General features: G+C 46.8%; 1 protein-coding gene across 6 annotated transcripts in view; it reads left to right on the top strand.

Moving 5' to 3' along the window:
- Window positions 1-15,329, top strand: part of FBH1 (F-box DNA helicase 1) — a 40,825-nt gene that overhangs the window by 1,336 nt on the left and 24,160 nt on the right. For 4 of the 6 annotated variants that reach the window (XM_065552532.1, XM_065552529.1, XM_065552537.1 and 1 more), the window contains exons 2-7: window positions 3,486-3,650; window positions 6,462-6,994; window positions 8,169-8,299; window positions 11,866-12,001; window positions 12,321-12,511; window positions 14,072-14,185. In XM_065552532.1, coding sequence (XP_065408604.1) covers window positions 3,486-3,650; window positions 6,462-6,994; window positions 8,169-8,299; window positions 11,866-12,001; window positions 12,321-12,511; window positions 14,072-14,185 — 1,270 coding nt within the window. Of the gene's footprint in view, window positions 1-635; window positions 772-3,485; window positions 3,651-6,461; window positions 6,995-8,168; window positions 8,300-11,865; window positions 12,002-12,320; window positions 12,512-14,071; window positions 14,186-15,329 lie in introns of those variants that run through there. The other 2 variants (XM_065552544.1, XM_065552561.1) reach the window with 2 other exon arrangements.

The raw sequence follows: 15,329 nt of genomic DNA, 5'->3' as shown, positions 1-15,329 counted from the left end.
GTCTGCATTGAGGTGGGGGCAGGGATAGGGCCTGGAATGGGAGGGGTCTGTATTGGGGGCAGAGATCAGGGTGGAGGGGTCTGCATTGGGGGCAGGGATCGGGCCTGGAATGGGAGGGGTCTGTATTGGGGGCAGGGATCGGGGTCTGCATTGGGGTGGGGGCAGGGATAGGGCCTGGAATGGGAGGGGTCTGTAGTGGGGTCAGAGATCAGGGTGGAGGGATCTGCATTGAGGGCAGGGATTGGGGTCTGCATTGAGGTGGGGGCAGGGATAGGGCCTAGAATGGGAGGGGTCTGTATTGGGGGCAGAGATCAGGGTGGAGGGGTCTGCATTGGGGGCAGGGATCGGGGTCTGCATTGGGGGCAGGGATCGGGGTCTGCATTGGGGGCAGGGATCGGGCCTGGAATGGGAGGGGTCTGTATTGGGGGCAGGGATCGGGGTCTGCATTGGGTTGGGGGCAGGGATAGGGCCTGGAATGGGAGGGGTCTGTACTGGGGGCAGAGATCAGGGTGAAGGGATCTGCATTGGGGGCAGGGATCGGGGTCTGCATTGAGGTGGAGGCAGGGATAGGAGCTGCGTATGGAGGGGGTCTATACTCGGGGCTGGGATCGAGTTGGGGGGAGTCTACATTGAGGGCAGGGATAGGCCCCGGGGGTGGGGTCTGCTTTGGGGACCGGGGAGAGAGAGCGCAGTAGGCATGTAGAATAGATAATGCTTATAGGAACCTTGGTGCTGAATTGGAGAATTAATGCCCTGGATAGTTTTCCCAAGGTGGGGGGCTTTATTCAGTTTTTGGTCTTTTTTAAAGTATCAGGGCGGGAAGGGACCTCAGGAGGTCATCTAGTCCAACTCCCTGCTCAAAGCAGGACCAATCCCCAAACAGATTTTTGCCCCAAATCCCTAATGGCCCCCTCAAGGATTGAACTCACAACCCTGGGTTTAGCAGGCCAATGATCAAACCACTGAGCTATGATAGCATGGGGATCTTTAAGATTTTCAACCATTAAAGCAAAAATGCTATGATTTGATTTTAAAATAATAATTAAAATTGGTATTCCTGTTAATGAAGTATTTGCATTCCCTACTTTGACTTCTGTGTCCACTCTCCTTTTAAGAGAGAAACAATTTTTTTTTTAATTGGAATATTTTTCAGAAGCATCTGATCTTGAGCAAATCATTTTTTCTTCCTTAGACATTTGCTTCTGGTATGTTTTGGGGCGTGAAGTGTTGGTTGTACACCTCTACCCCGATATAACGCAGGTTCACATACAAGGTGGTAAAGCTCTGACACGCTCCTCTGAGCAGCGTGTTAAGGGTGTCGGGGCCGAGGGGTTCGATAAGGGGCAGAGGGTCTCGGGGGCGGTCAGGGGCTCCCCCTGGGTCGGGGGGGCAGGAGCTGTGGGGGAGCACTTTTGGGGGCCCCGCAGTTCCAGAGTGGCCTGGGGGATTAGCGGGGCGGCCGGGAGCAGCCCGCTCCACTTCCCTCGCCCTGGCCCCAGCCGTGTTGCTCGGTGGAGGGAGCTTGGGGGAAGGGATCCTCCCCGCACTCACCAGCAGCAGCGGAAGTGGAGCAGCCCGGCCCCCGCCCCCTCCACTTCAGCAGCTCCCAGCCGCGTCACTCCGCTTCCCGCCGCCGGGGAGTGCGGGAGGGCGTCCTTTCTCCAACCTCCCCACACTCACTGGCGGCGGGAAGCGGAGCGCCGCAGCTGGGAGCTGGCGGAGTGGAGCCGGCTGGGGCCGGGCTGCTCCGCTTCCCGCTGCTGCTGATGAGTGCCTGATAGGGGTCGGAGCAGTCAGGGGACAGGGGGGTTGGCTAGGGGGTGGGGTCCTGGGGGTGATTAGGGACGGGGGTCTCTGGAGGGGGCGGTCAGGGAATAAGGAACAGGGAGGGCCAAAGCAAGTTCGATATAATGCAGTCTCACTTATAACGCGGTGAGATTTTTTGTCTCCCGAGGACCGCGTTATATCAGGGTAGAGGTGTATAAGGCATCAAAAACCCCAGGGGTCGTTGCTAAAGCTCTTAGTGGTGTGTAATGGCTCTGAGGCAGAGGAAGAAGTGAAGGAAAATGACTTGACCTTTTGATGCTAATGTAAACCAAAAGCACTTACTGGCTTCATAGATATCCTGGGTACGGTTTATGGGATGGGATCTCATTCTCTACCGTGTGATATAATGAAGTACTAAAAACTGAAGCCAAGTGATCAGTGTGGGATGGATGCTTTTAGTGCAGCTGGAAGCATTATTGCACGTGGTCATTTTAGATCTTAACTCATAATTCTGTAACTGGAAGTTAGGTCATCTATCTTTGACAGTCCCTGTTATCAAAATAGATGTGTTCTTGCACATTTCTGTTTACAGTATAACATTTTAAAATTGCTCACAAGGTTTTCTAGTTTACTGCCAACAGTAAAGATAAGAGCTACACTGCAAATATATCTGAGTAGGGCGCCCAGTTACCAGTTTTCAGATTTTGCGTGTAGGTAGAAGTTGAACCGGCCTAATGTCCTGGATATAGCCAAAGCTTTAGCCCATTTGTGCAACAGGCTTGAAGACTCATCTACATTACAGTTTTTTTCTGTTGTAACCAGATCCCTAGACTTGAGCCTGGTCTACACTGTACACTTAGGTTGACCTATCTATGTTGCTCAGAGGTGTGGAAAATTCACAGCCTTGAGAAACAGAGTTAACCTAAGCCCAGGTGTGGATGCCACTAGGTTGATGGAAGAATTCTTCTGTTGATCTAGCTCAGTGGTCCCCAACGCGGTGCCCGCGGGCGCCATGGCGCCCACCAGGGCATCTATGTGCGTCCGTGTACTGGCCGGCGGACGAGCATCGGCCGAAATGCCGCCGACAAGCAGCGTCATCCAGAGGCGTCGCCGCCGAAATGCTGCCGATTTTCGGCGGTGATGCCTCTGGATGATGCTGCTTGTCGGCGGCATTTCGGCAACGACGCCTATTGATGTGCCGCTTCTCGGTCATGGTCCACAGTGACTCGTCGTCTGGTGCCCGCCAGACAAGAAAGGTTGGGGATCACTGATCTAGCTACTGCCTCTCCAGGGGGCAGATTTACTACAGCATTGGCAAAACTCCTTCTGTCGCTATAGCAGCTGTCTACAGTGGCGTAGCCATTTCATACCGGAGGATATCCCAAAGTCCTGTACAGTGATGAATTAGACACCAGGAGTGAAGTTATTGTGTAAACTTTATAATTTCCACATAGCTTTGAATGTTGCAAAGTGTCTTGATGATGATGTATTTTATTCTACAGTATATCTTCAAAGCTCTGTATAAATTTCTGCATAGGCTACTGAAAGAGAGTACGTTGGCTAAGATGTGGGGATCATCCCACAGGGCTTTTATAAATTAACTGATCCCTAATGAACTGATTGTCGCAGTCTACCAAAGGCACAGCATGTCACTTGAAAATAAACATAAACTTAATTGAATGAACAGCCGTGCAATTTTCTTTTCATGTTGGTGACAGTGAGAGCATTTAAACGAAAGCACCTTACAGCCAGTGACTGTGAAGCATTCAGCCAGAGCGGAGAAGGCTCATCTTCCCTGACGCAGCCTTTCAGTCAAAGACGGGCGAGCGGAGATCTAAACAGGGGCCTCTACCCTACGTACAGAACCAAGAGACAGCAAGAAGGTACAGTGTTTCCAAACAGGTTAAGCGCTGAGAGCTGTTAATTATTGCCTCTGTGCAACGGGTGGAATTTAACCCCAATTACTGTGAGCAGTTACTGAGGGAAGAGCAGTGGAGGAGGTCTAATTGAATGTCCACAATGAAAGAAGTTGATTGATCCATATTGTAATCACCCTTTGGTATCACTGTACTTAAGCAGTGGCCTAAGTAAGCAATGGCGAGCGACTTAGGAGAGAGCTACTTCTAGAGTCATGAATCCTTTCTCCTCCCAAGGAGGGCGAGTCCCACACCAGGGCTGCGTTAAGTCCTGGTTTACACCGACTCCAAATGTCTCCTGCCTTTCTCTTGCTTTGAAAAGCTGAGCTGCACTCACCAGCCGCATTAGACCAGCCTGCTTGCTGCACATGGCAGCCCTAATTGAGAGACACTGCAGCATCTGCAGTTATGGAGATACTCTTGGATATTCATTATTTAATATGCATTCTCATTTAGTTAGTTCTCTAATTGTTTGTTGGCTAATACTCTATAGCAGTGGTCTCCAAGCTTTTTTGATCGCGCACCCCTATCCGTAAAAAATGTTGAGCACGCATCCCCTGCTGCAGGGCCGGCTTTAGGAAGTGCGGGGCCCGATTCAAACAGTTTTGACGGGGCCCCGGCAGGGATGACTAAAAAAAAACCACGTAAAAAAACACGTGGGGCTTGTACTCACCGGGCGGCGCTCCTAGTCTTCGGCGGCGGGTCCTTCACTCACTCCGGGTCTTCGGTGGCACTGAAGGACCTGCCGCCGAAGTGCTGCCAAAGACCCAGTGTGAGTGAAGGACCCGCCACCGAAGTGCCGCTGAAGATACGGAGCGCTGCTGGGTGAGTAAAAATTAAAAAGGAGCCTCTAGCCAGGGAAGGGATTCTCGGCCACTTGTCCCCACCCTGGCTGCCCTGCCACTGGGCGCGGGGCCCAATTCGGGGGAATTGGTGGAATTGGCCTAAAGCCGGCCCTGCCCTGCTGCGCCGCAGGGACTCCCGCTCGAACTGCCGAAGCGGCGGCGCTGCTACGGCGACGCTTCTCCTGCCGTGCACCCTGAAGGATCCTCTTGCGCACCCCACTTTGAAGACCACTGCTCTATAGCACCTTCCATTCAGGGATCTCAGTGCACTTCACAGCATTAACTAATGAATCCTCACAACCTTTCTGTGAATTAGGGAACTGTTGTTCTATCCATTTTCCACACATGGGGTACACGTTTCGAAAGCGTCCAAGTCTCATTTTCAAAAGTGATTTAGGTGCTTGGGAGCCTGAGTAGTGGTTAAGTTGCTTTTGAAAGCGAGACTTAGATTCCTAAGTCACTTAAACGTTTTTGGAAAGTCTGCGGCTGAGTCAGGACTAGAACTCAGGGCTCCTGATTCTCTGTTCTTAACTGCTGGATCGTGCTTCATTTCCATTGTAGACTCTGAATACATGTCTTCAGCCAAGTCATTTTTGAAAAATTAGTAATTTTTGGATGCTTTACATTTTGGGTGCTCAGCTCAGGCCCTTTAAGGTGTGCCAACTTGGGCATTCAAAATCAGTAATTGCTTTTGAAAATCTTGGCCCCGTTTGTTTTTCCAACACTGCCTCTTGATTAAACATTAGGAAGCACAAAATAATTGGCTGTGAGTTGCAGACTAGGAAGAGTATGGAACTTGTGTGGACCAGTAATGGTGTCTAATGTCAGCATAGTTACGTGCTAATATCCAAACCAAAAATATGATTGCTTAGGTGAAGTGCACCTCTAGGGGTTTGGCTAGTGTGGGTTGCTGTATTAGTGAAAGGACGGGCTGCTGAGGGTCGAGTCCATCGTATACTTTCAGTTTCACTTCTGTGCTATAATCTTTTTGCAGTCAGGTCAATGGGTGGCTGGTAATTAGCTTTATTACTTTTCTTAAAAATTTTGATCTCTTTTCTTAAAATTTCAATAAGTATTTAAGGCCTGTTCCATTTAGGGTCAGGGTTCTCGCAACAAAATTTTGGTGGCCTCAGAGTGCGCCTACCGACTCTTGCTGGTGGCCGCTCTGACAATTTTTCCACGCTGGAGCCCTGCCGCCTCAGGCTGAAGCCTGAAGTGGGAGCCGCGGGGCTGAAGCCCGAGCCCCGCCACCCCCAAGAAGGAAGGTCAGGAACTCATCGTCCGCCTGCGGAGCCCCAGGTTTCTCTGGTGCCGTGCACACCAGCGCCATGTTCTCCAGAGGCACTGCCTGGAGCCCCCAAGGAGGCTGCACGGTGCAGGGCACTGAACCCTGCTGGCAGTGCCAGCAAACATCAAGGGAGCACATCCAGGAGCAAAAACTGGGCGCTGCAGGGTGGCACTTCCGCTTTGTCCCCCCAGTCTCTGTCCAGGAGGCTGTTATGGCTGCAAAAAATCCGCTGGTGGCCACATTTGAGTAATGGTGATTTAGGGTTTTATACTGCGATTTTTCACATTAAGCTTAGAACAGTTTGCGGCTTCACTGTTGTTTCAACTTGTTTTCTTATTCGCCGGAATCTGAAAAGTAAACTGCAGCAGGAAGGGCTTTATGCTGATCTAAGAGGTTGACCACAGTGGTTTTATTTATCCTCCTATCTCTCTGCTTCCTTCCTTTGTCACCGTGTTTGTCTGTTCAGAGGAAATAATTAATGTGAAGTAGAAATTACATCTTTCTATGTATTTATTTGTGTGTAAAGATCATGGTGGGGGGCAGGGAGTAGTGGGGTGTTAGCATGTTGCCTTTTTGTTTTAACTGCTCCTAGAGGCTTTCAGGCATTGGATACCCACATGTTCTTTCCTCTTGTCTTTGCTGTAGGACAGGGTCATCAGAGGAGCATCACTGATTACTTCAAAGTCAGTCAGAGGCCACCCACCGGTAACAAAGTGGCAAAAAGCAATGAAGAAGAGTCGTTGGATTCCTTCTTCATGGACGAGGGGTTGGAGGATCACTGTGCCCTCCTTGGATGTGATGGAGATGCTAAAACGGCTCCCTGGGGTCCTGTGGCCTCTAGGAAACGGCCTCTCTGCTCAGAAGGAGCTGGGAGCAATTATACAGAAGACAGTAGATGTGGTGGGACTGACAAAAAGCCCACGATGGACAGTTCCCTCAAGTATTTTCCAGGGGACACACAAATCAGACAAGACCCTGATGTCATAGAAATTGATCCAATTCCTGATTCATATTTTGGGCTCCTAGGGACTTCATGCGGTAAAGAACCCCAAGGACACATTGACCAGCTGCCCAATGAAGTCCTGAGCATTATCTTTGCTTTCCTCCCTGTGACTGATCTCTGTCTGAACCTGAGCTTGGTGTGTCATCGCTGGAGAGAGATTATCAGTGATCCATTGGTGAGAGTGTTGTTTTACTGATTTAATCCAGATTCTTTTGCTGCTTATATCATGTCCCATTCTTGCTGATGCACTAGGAACGTTCTCCCTTATCTAAGTGACCTCTCTCTTTCTTCCTTTGAATCCACTTATCTATCCCATCAGTAATCGCCATAACCCCCCTTACTTCACTCTTTTGTGAAGCCTTGTCTGTGGGGTGCCAAGTGTCTGCTAGGAGGTGACACTGAACATCCTCAATTCCTGCCCCCGTCACCACCACCACCAGGTCAGTGGCTCCAGCCTTCATCGGCCACCGGTTACATTTTTGAACCGTTACCTTTGTGCTTTCTCCTCTGTGGGCTCCACCTGCTTTGGAGAAGCTGTCTGTAAATATCTGCAAGGCCCATCCCACTGTCCTTAAAACTGCCCTCTGCCACGATCCCTCTGTTGTTAGCTCGTGCACTGTGACCACTGGCTATCTCACTGTTCCCAGGCACTATCCCATCTGCCTGCATCCACCTATTATCACTTGCCTTACAGGCAGGCCATTTGTTTTTGGAGGCAAGGAACCATCTTCTAGTTCTTTGTTTGTATAGCATCAAGCACACTGGTGCCCTGGTCCGTGACCGCACAGTACAAATAATAAATAATGATGAACTTGTTGGGAGTTGTTTTAGATTTGGAGACAGTAAGAGATGATGAGCCCTTAGCATTGTCTACCCAAAGGGGTAGCTACAGTGGGAGGGCTCGTGTGGACAGGCTCCAGAGAGCCACAGGATGTCTGAAGCACTATATTTTCTAATCCTATTCAAAGTAGGTCTGAGTGACAGTGTTAAAAATGCGGGTGGCTGATAGTGGCTTGCCAGCATTGGTGCTTCACCTGTGTGGTTAAGCCAGGAGTACTTATAGTGAGAAATTCTAGAGAAACAAGCCTTTCGTAGACAAGTCCTTAGACTGCAAGGAGCAGGAATTTTCACTCTTTCCTCCTCCGTCCCTCCTTTTTCTCCATCTTCTTTTTGCCCCATCATGAGCCACCTGCTTGTTTTTATCAAGCTGCTGGGTCTTGCTAAATTGATATTACATGTCTCCCCCAGGAGCAATGCTGCGTCTTAGTGCTTGTCAGAAGAAGCCTGTTTATAAAGTGTTTTGGGTTGTAAGGTGCTGTTCAGATAAGGGGCATTGATTTGCATTTTAGTTTGTCCTGTGGAAAAAGCTGTATCGTCAGTACCTCATGAAGGAGGCCCAGGCTCTGCTCACAGTTGAATGGATTCTGGATCATTACGGTATAACCCAAGAGCAGGATCAGTGCATGCTGGGATTTATAAGGTGAGTCTGTTTCATCGTGTGATTTTTACAGCTGTACGTCAGCAGGTGGGGGATGCAGCCCCGCGGTGCTTTGCCCTGTTGCCAGTTTGTTGCTGTAGGTTTGCCTTCATTTTATGCTGTGCTTTGCCAAGAAAGGTGATTAACTTCCTCTCACATATCTACCACCTGCTTCACATGATTGAGGTGTGCAGGGGGGAGGAGGAATTAATTATGAGAAGTAAAAATGATCAGTGGACCTCCAGGGCTAGGCAAAAAATGCCGCCTTCGCTCTCCCCACTCCACCCAAAAATCTCCTGTTTCCATTTTCTCTTACTCGGATGCCTTAACCACTCAAGTTTTTATGCCATAAAAAGATAACCTAGAGGTGATGCTCTAAATTTCCAAATCATTCCATTTTCTGGCTACTATTATTTATTACATGTATTACAGTAGTGCCTAGGAATCCTAGTCACGGCCCAGAGCCCCGTTGTGCTAGGCGCTGTACAAACACAGAACAAAAAGACAGTTCCTGCCCCAAAGAACTTACAATCTAAGTATGAGATAACAGATGGATACAGACAGACGGGGAAGGCAAGGAAACAATGAGACAGTATAGCTCAGCATGGTAGGCAGTGGCCTCAGCACACCAGGGGCCTAACCATTGTCAAGTGTTTTGTAGGCAACGTGGCAAAGGAGAGTTTTAAGGAAGAGAATGTGTTAGCTTTGCAGGTGATTGCTGGGAGCTCCTCCCAAGTGCGAGGAGCAGCATGGGAAAATATTAACAAGTGGGCAATGGAGGCTGGCAGAAAGGCCGATTGGAGGTGAAAGTTGACATCTAGATAGCAAATGAGAGATGATACGTAGGGTGAGGAATAGGTCATGAGGCCCTTGAAAGTGAAGAGTAATTGCTTGTGTTTGATGCAGTAGAGAAGGGGGAGCCCGTGAAGGGCTGCAAAGAGTGGGACGACGTGGTCAAAGCGATTGACTAGGAAAATTATCTTTGTGGCACCATACTGAATGGATGTGAGCAGGGCAAGATGGCATTTGTCAAGGCCAGAGGGAAGGATGTTGCAGTAATTGAGACGTGAGATGATGAGAGCCTGGCTGAGAGTTTGAGCTGTGTGGATGGTTAGGGCCATATGTTAGAGATGATATCCCGAAAGAGTCTGCAAGATTTAAATACAGCCTGGGTCTGAGAACCTAGAGAGAGGTCTGGGTGACAGGCACAATGGTGGTGCACCAGCGAGTGTTGATTTCATATCAAAGCAATTTAAGTCACCTATTTTAATCATGATTTAAACCAGCAAACACTGATTTTAAATCGACTTCAATCATGTTTTGCATTTGTACTTTATTTTCCTAAGCAAAGGTTGATGCTCATTGGCTGATAACCATTAAACCACTAAACAGCCAACTAGACAGACATGCCAACCAATTGGATGTAACTATTTAGTGCTGGTCCAGAATCCTAAGGGTTAAAATTAAGTGCCCAATACTTAGTTAACAAATGATAACCATTAAAACATATTCATTGGCAACTAAATATAGCCTTCACACTAAATTTGGTGCTTCTTTTCGCTAGTCTTGATACACTATATCTATACACATTTATTTAAACAATTACATAGCTTACCTTAACATATATTCATTCTTAATTTTTATTTTTTTATTATGATAGTAAATGGTGAATGATGCACCTCTATTTATTAGATTAATAGTTTACTTTTGATTTTCATTAAACTCTCACTGGATGGAAACTCAAATTCAGTTAAAATGGCACAAACAACATTTTAATTTTGTAACCTTTAAATGTTCTGGGTACATAAGAAAAAAGATTACCAAAACATGTTTTTCATTTAAAACTAACTGATTTATTAAACAAAGGAAGTATGAACTGTAATTAGCAAATTGTATTGGTTGTTTCTGGTCACCACGTCCTTCAAGATTTTGAAGCTAGTAGATCTCATCCTCTCACACACAGTTCTTGTTAATAGATTGGAAGAGGAAAACAAACTTTCCTGCTTTTTCAACACCCACTGATTTCTTAACCTTGAATCAACCAGTCAGTGAACTGCACTAGCTGAATAAACAGATAAGAAGAACATATTCTCTCTGTACCTGTAGAAGAGGCTACTGCTGTCAAAAGCTGGTTTAGCATTTCAACGAACTGGTTCCAGGTGCTTAGCTGGTGACTTCAGTGGTTTGAAGCGAACATTTTTTCTGCTTAATATTATATTTTGTATTTATTTTAAATGATTTTAATAGATTATAATAAATGTAGGCCTTAAAATAGGTTGTCAATTTCAAATTTAATTTAATTTTTTTTATTTTTTTTTAAAAACAAACCAGTGTTTAATTTAAATAAATAAATCGGACTTTTAATTGTTTTTTAATAAATCATCAATTTTTATCCACCCTGTGTTGTCCATAGTGATTGAGAAAAGAGGTACCAGGAAGGGAGTGGTGGGAAGAGTAAAAGCTCTGTTTTAGCTGTCCTGAGCTTTAGCTGATGTCTAGACATCCACAAGGAGATGTCAAAGAGACAGGCCACAGTTTTAATGTGGACAAAAGGAGGCAGGGCTGGAGTAGAGAGGTAGGTCGGAGACTCATCAGCATAGAGATGGTGTCTGAATTTGCATTTGTGGATGAGATTACCCAGAAATAAGGTATAGGGGGAGGCAGACTGCTGTGGAACCTCCCCAGAAAGTTGGAGATGGGATGAGGAGAATTCTTCGACAGACACACTGAAGGAACAATTGAAGGAGGAGGAAGAGAACCAGGGGAGGACAGTCATGGAAGTCAAGGGAAGACATGATTGCAAGACGAAGAGCATGGTCAATGGTCTCCAAAGCAGCTGACCAGCAAAGAGGCTGAGGCTGAAGTACTGGTTCTCAGCTTTGTCTAGGAAGAGGTCTTAAGAGACTTTGGCGAGTGGTTTCAGTGGAGCGCCTGGGCCTGAAGCCAGATTGGAGAGGGTGGAGGAGAGGAACTCCAGACTGTGACTTGTAAACTATGTATTCAGTGAGGTTGGATATGAAAGGGAGAAGGAAGATGAGGTGGAAGTTGGAGAAGTAAATGGGGTCAAAAGTAGTGGGATTTTTTTAAGATGTGAGAGACTGAAAAACCCAACGTGTAAAAGAAGTGATCTTTTCTCTGATCAGTGCATGCTGGATTTCCACAGGCCATCCTCATTATTAGCAGTAATGGCTGCGAGGATCACAGCTCCCTCTCATCTCCTTTCCCTATGCATTATCATTTATACTCCTGTAGCGCCCACAGTGTGCTACATGCCGTCTACACATACAGGAAGACACGATCCCTGCCTTGAAGGGTTTACAATCCAGGGCCCTGATCCCACAAAGTACTTAAGCACGTGCTTCACTTTTTAATCCCTGGAAGTCAATGAGGCTAGGAACTGGTCACCTGCTTAGGTGCCTTGCTAGATCGGAGCCAGAGTGCGCCTGGTGGGATCGAGCCCATCTGGCTACATGCATACTGTAGGCTAAATGGGGTACACAACGGGGCAGGCTTAATGGTACTGTAGATGACCTAACTCATTCCTTGACTTTTGGGCACTTTCTTCACAGGTATATGGCCGCCTCCAATGCTACCCGGAGAATGGACCCCGAAGCAGTTCTCAGATGCTTGAAGCAGCACCACCTGTTTACCAAGGCAGAAATATGCATCATCCAGAGACTGCCTGATTTAGAGGGCACTGCGGGGGTAGGTTAAACGTTCCTTGGGGGGGCGGGGGGGGGGTTGTCTTACATTTTACTTTGTGGGCAATGGGCATAAAGGGTTTTCCTAAAGAAAAGCATTTGCCGGTGATAAGTTGTTAGCGTAAATAGGAAATGTTAAATAGTCGGGGGGGGCAGAGGGGGGGATTGGCTGAGGAAATTTGTTACTGATGCTATTAATAATCACAGGGATCTTTTCACAATGCCTGCCTCTCTCTCTCCCTCCTCCCCCAACGCCTTGAGTAGACAAACTGTGCAGTCCTCTTGGTTCTCTCCATTCTTCTTTTTGCCATCACCCTCTCTAGGCTGTGAACGTGTGGGCCGTGATGGCAGCTATTGTGCTCTTCTCTGATGGCGTTCGTGACATCCAGAAGCTGATGGCTTGTCTTAGGAGACCCAGCTCTACCCTTTCAGTCCTGGACATCACTGAGATGTTGTACTGTATGGCCACACTGCTGAATGCAATGAGGGAGAAGGGCATCAATATAAGTAACAGGTGAGGAGGGAGAGAGTCTCCTATCTTAAAATGAAAATCTGCAGCTGGAATGCTTATTTATTGTGAGCACTTCCTTGCCCCATTGAACTTAGTTCACAGCAGCTAAGAGTCCAGTATATTAGTAGTTCAGGGTGGTTTTTAAGTGCTGTTATTTTCAGAAAAGTGACTGTATAAAACAAATACTTCCATACACAGCAGATCAACCACGTATGTGTATTTGGAGTCCTCGTTGCTTATCCCAGTTATGAAAGCAAGTTGTTGTTTCTGCTCCTTTTAGCACAGCAGAGTTAACCCAGCTATGAGAAGCAGTGAGTTTCTAAGGCCTGGTCTACACTGTGGGGGGATCGATCTAAGATACACAACTTCAGCTACAAGAATAGCGTAGCTGAAGTCGACGGATCGTAGATCAACTTAGAATTACTTACTTCGCATCCTCGTGGCGCGGGATCAATGGCCGCGGCTCCCCTGTCGACTTTGCTTCCACCTCTCGCCGAGCTGGAGTTCAGCAATTGACGGGAGAGCGATCGGGGATCGATTTATCATGTCTACACTACACGCGATAAATCGATCCCTGATAGATCGATCGCTATCCGCCGATCTGGCGGGTAATGTAGACATACCCTAAGGAAAGTTACGAGTTTCAGTCAGCTATCATTGACTCACCACGTAGCCTCGGGCAAGTCACTTCACATCTCTACCTGCATTTTCTAATGCACCTTCTGAGGGTGTCGCAAGGATTAATTCGTTAATCAAAGCATCGTGTAGACATAATGTAAAATGCTATCTGTGATTATTATTCCGAGTGATCTGGATTCTCGTATAACTCAGATATCAGCAACGGGGTGATTAATTAGGCTTCAGTTGCAGAATATTTACTACAGGTGTTGACCCATGAGAAGGAAAGGACTCAGCTTGATTCGCCAATCCTTGGTTATGTTTGTGGAGCGGATGGTTATAAAGATAATCTTTTTACAAGGTGGGCGAACTTGCTCTTGGGTCCATGAGCGGCAGTAAACAGGGAGCCCCTCCTTGCCGCTTTTACACTGACTTTTCAGACTATAACAGCACTTTAAATGATAATGTTGTCTCCCTGTTTAGACTCATTTGAATGTTTGTGGCCTGCCTTGTTCTTCTGTTTGTGTAAGTGATGGCTGTCTACACTTCTGATGAAAATTTTGGGTAGGCTAATATCCCAAATGCTGCCCACTTAGGACACTTTGTTATATAGTGATGGGAAATCTCCAGTCTGTCCACTGAAACAGGAATGATCTTGGTTGGCTGTTTTCCTCAGCGCCTTCAGCTCTTTATTGCTGGAGGTGCTATGTTATCTTTCCGTGTGCAGTTTTACTCATCTCAGAAACAAATTTGAAGTCCTCTGGTCCAGTCTGGCACCTTTTTGGATAAGTCAGCTAGCGAGCTCTCCAAATATTGCTTTATTGGCAGCATAAACAGCTTCTGGGGTCTTTTGTAGGGGCAAAGGGAGGTAACTGACATTTAATTGAGCATTGTTAAAGATCCTCTTACATTAGATTCGTTACCTGTCTTTATATTTTCTGTAAGGTTTCACTACAGTATTTTCTACTGCTTGTATTTGATGGAGAACTCTTGCCCTGTTACTAAGACGACAAAGCTGGAAACACCCAGTTCAAACTGTGGAAGAGGCGCTTGGCCCAGGTACTGCTCATGTATTTAAGCTAATTGAGAGAGCCAAATACACAGATCCCTGTAAAGTCCTGGAGACTGAGCAAACACTTCACAGAAAGGGCTAGTTTACAGAGTCTCATTCTCACTGGCCTCAGAGTAGCTTCTTTGTCTCATTGGAGTGTCATTAATCTGCAACAGAGGGACAGCAGAATCAGACCCATAAGCTATAAAAATTCAACATATTTTATTTTTCTTACTAAAATGAGGGGTGTTTACTCATTACAATGACCGCAGTTGGTAAGAAACATCTATTAAACACAGTTATCTGCCTATAACATGACTACTGCTGGCTAAAATGACTGTTATCACCCCAAGTTCCTGGGGCAGACTCCTGCCCCCTCCCTGTCCATGGGGATGTTTTGGGGGATGAAGGGAGTGTGGCTGGGCTAATTTAAGCTTGATGGTCCCTTTAGAAAAGCTTGTTTGTTTTGTGTGTGTGGTGCCTAGCACAATGGGGCCTCAACCCCTCGTGTTGCTACCACAAAGAAAATAATTTTAATAAATGCATGTTTATCATCATTGCCTCCTTATTCAAGAGATGGCAAACCAGCCATCAGACATTTGCTGATATATCTCTTGCCCACGTCATCCTGCCATCTGTATTGATATAAGTCGCTGAAACCTTGCTACTTAAAGGAGAGATTGTCCAGTGGTTAGAGTACTAGTCTGGGCCTTTGGGAAATCCGATTCAATTCCTGCTCTGCCACAAACATCCTGGGTGATCCCGGGCAAGCCACTTAGCCTCTCTGTGCCTCAGTTCCTCATCTGTAAAATGGGGATAATAGCACCGCCCTACCTCACAGGTAAGGTGATGGGAATTCCATAGATACTTTGAACATGTGGGATTCAACCCTCTTGTTTCCCAGCCCATAGTTCCGTTCCCGTGCCCAGAAATCTTCATTTAACTCTGGTTCTTTCACAGTTGCAGTCAGTAGAAAGGGAGTTTTCTGGGAATAGTCATTTGTTAATGAATGGCTTTGGAAGAATCAGCAGGATATACCTAGATGGAGGAATTTCCTCTTGGTGTCTCACACCAACTTTCTGGAAAAAGGTAGTTTGCTGGGTAGGGTTATTACAATTAATTATATTTTTATTTATAAAAACAACACTGAAA

The sequence above is a fragment of the Chrysemys picta genome, chromosome 1 (assembly GCF_011386835.1).
Source record: "Chrysemys picta bellii isolate R12L10 chromosome 1, ASM1138683v2, whole genome shotgun sequence".
NCBI classification, from domain to species: domain Eukaryota; kingdom Metazoa; phylum Chordata; order Testudines; family Emydidae; genus Chrysemys; species Chrysemys picta.
This window is presented reverse-complemented; position numbering and strand designations above follow the sequence as displayed.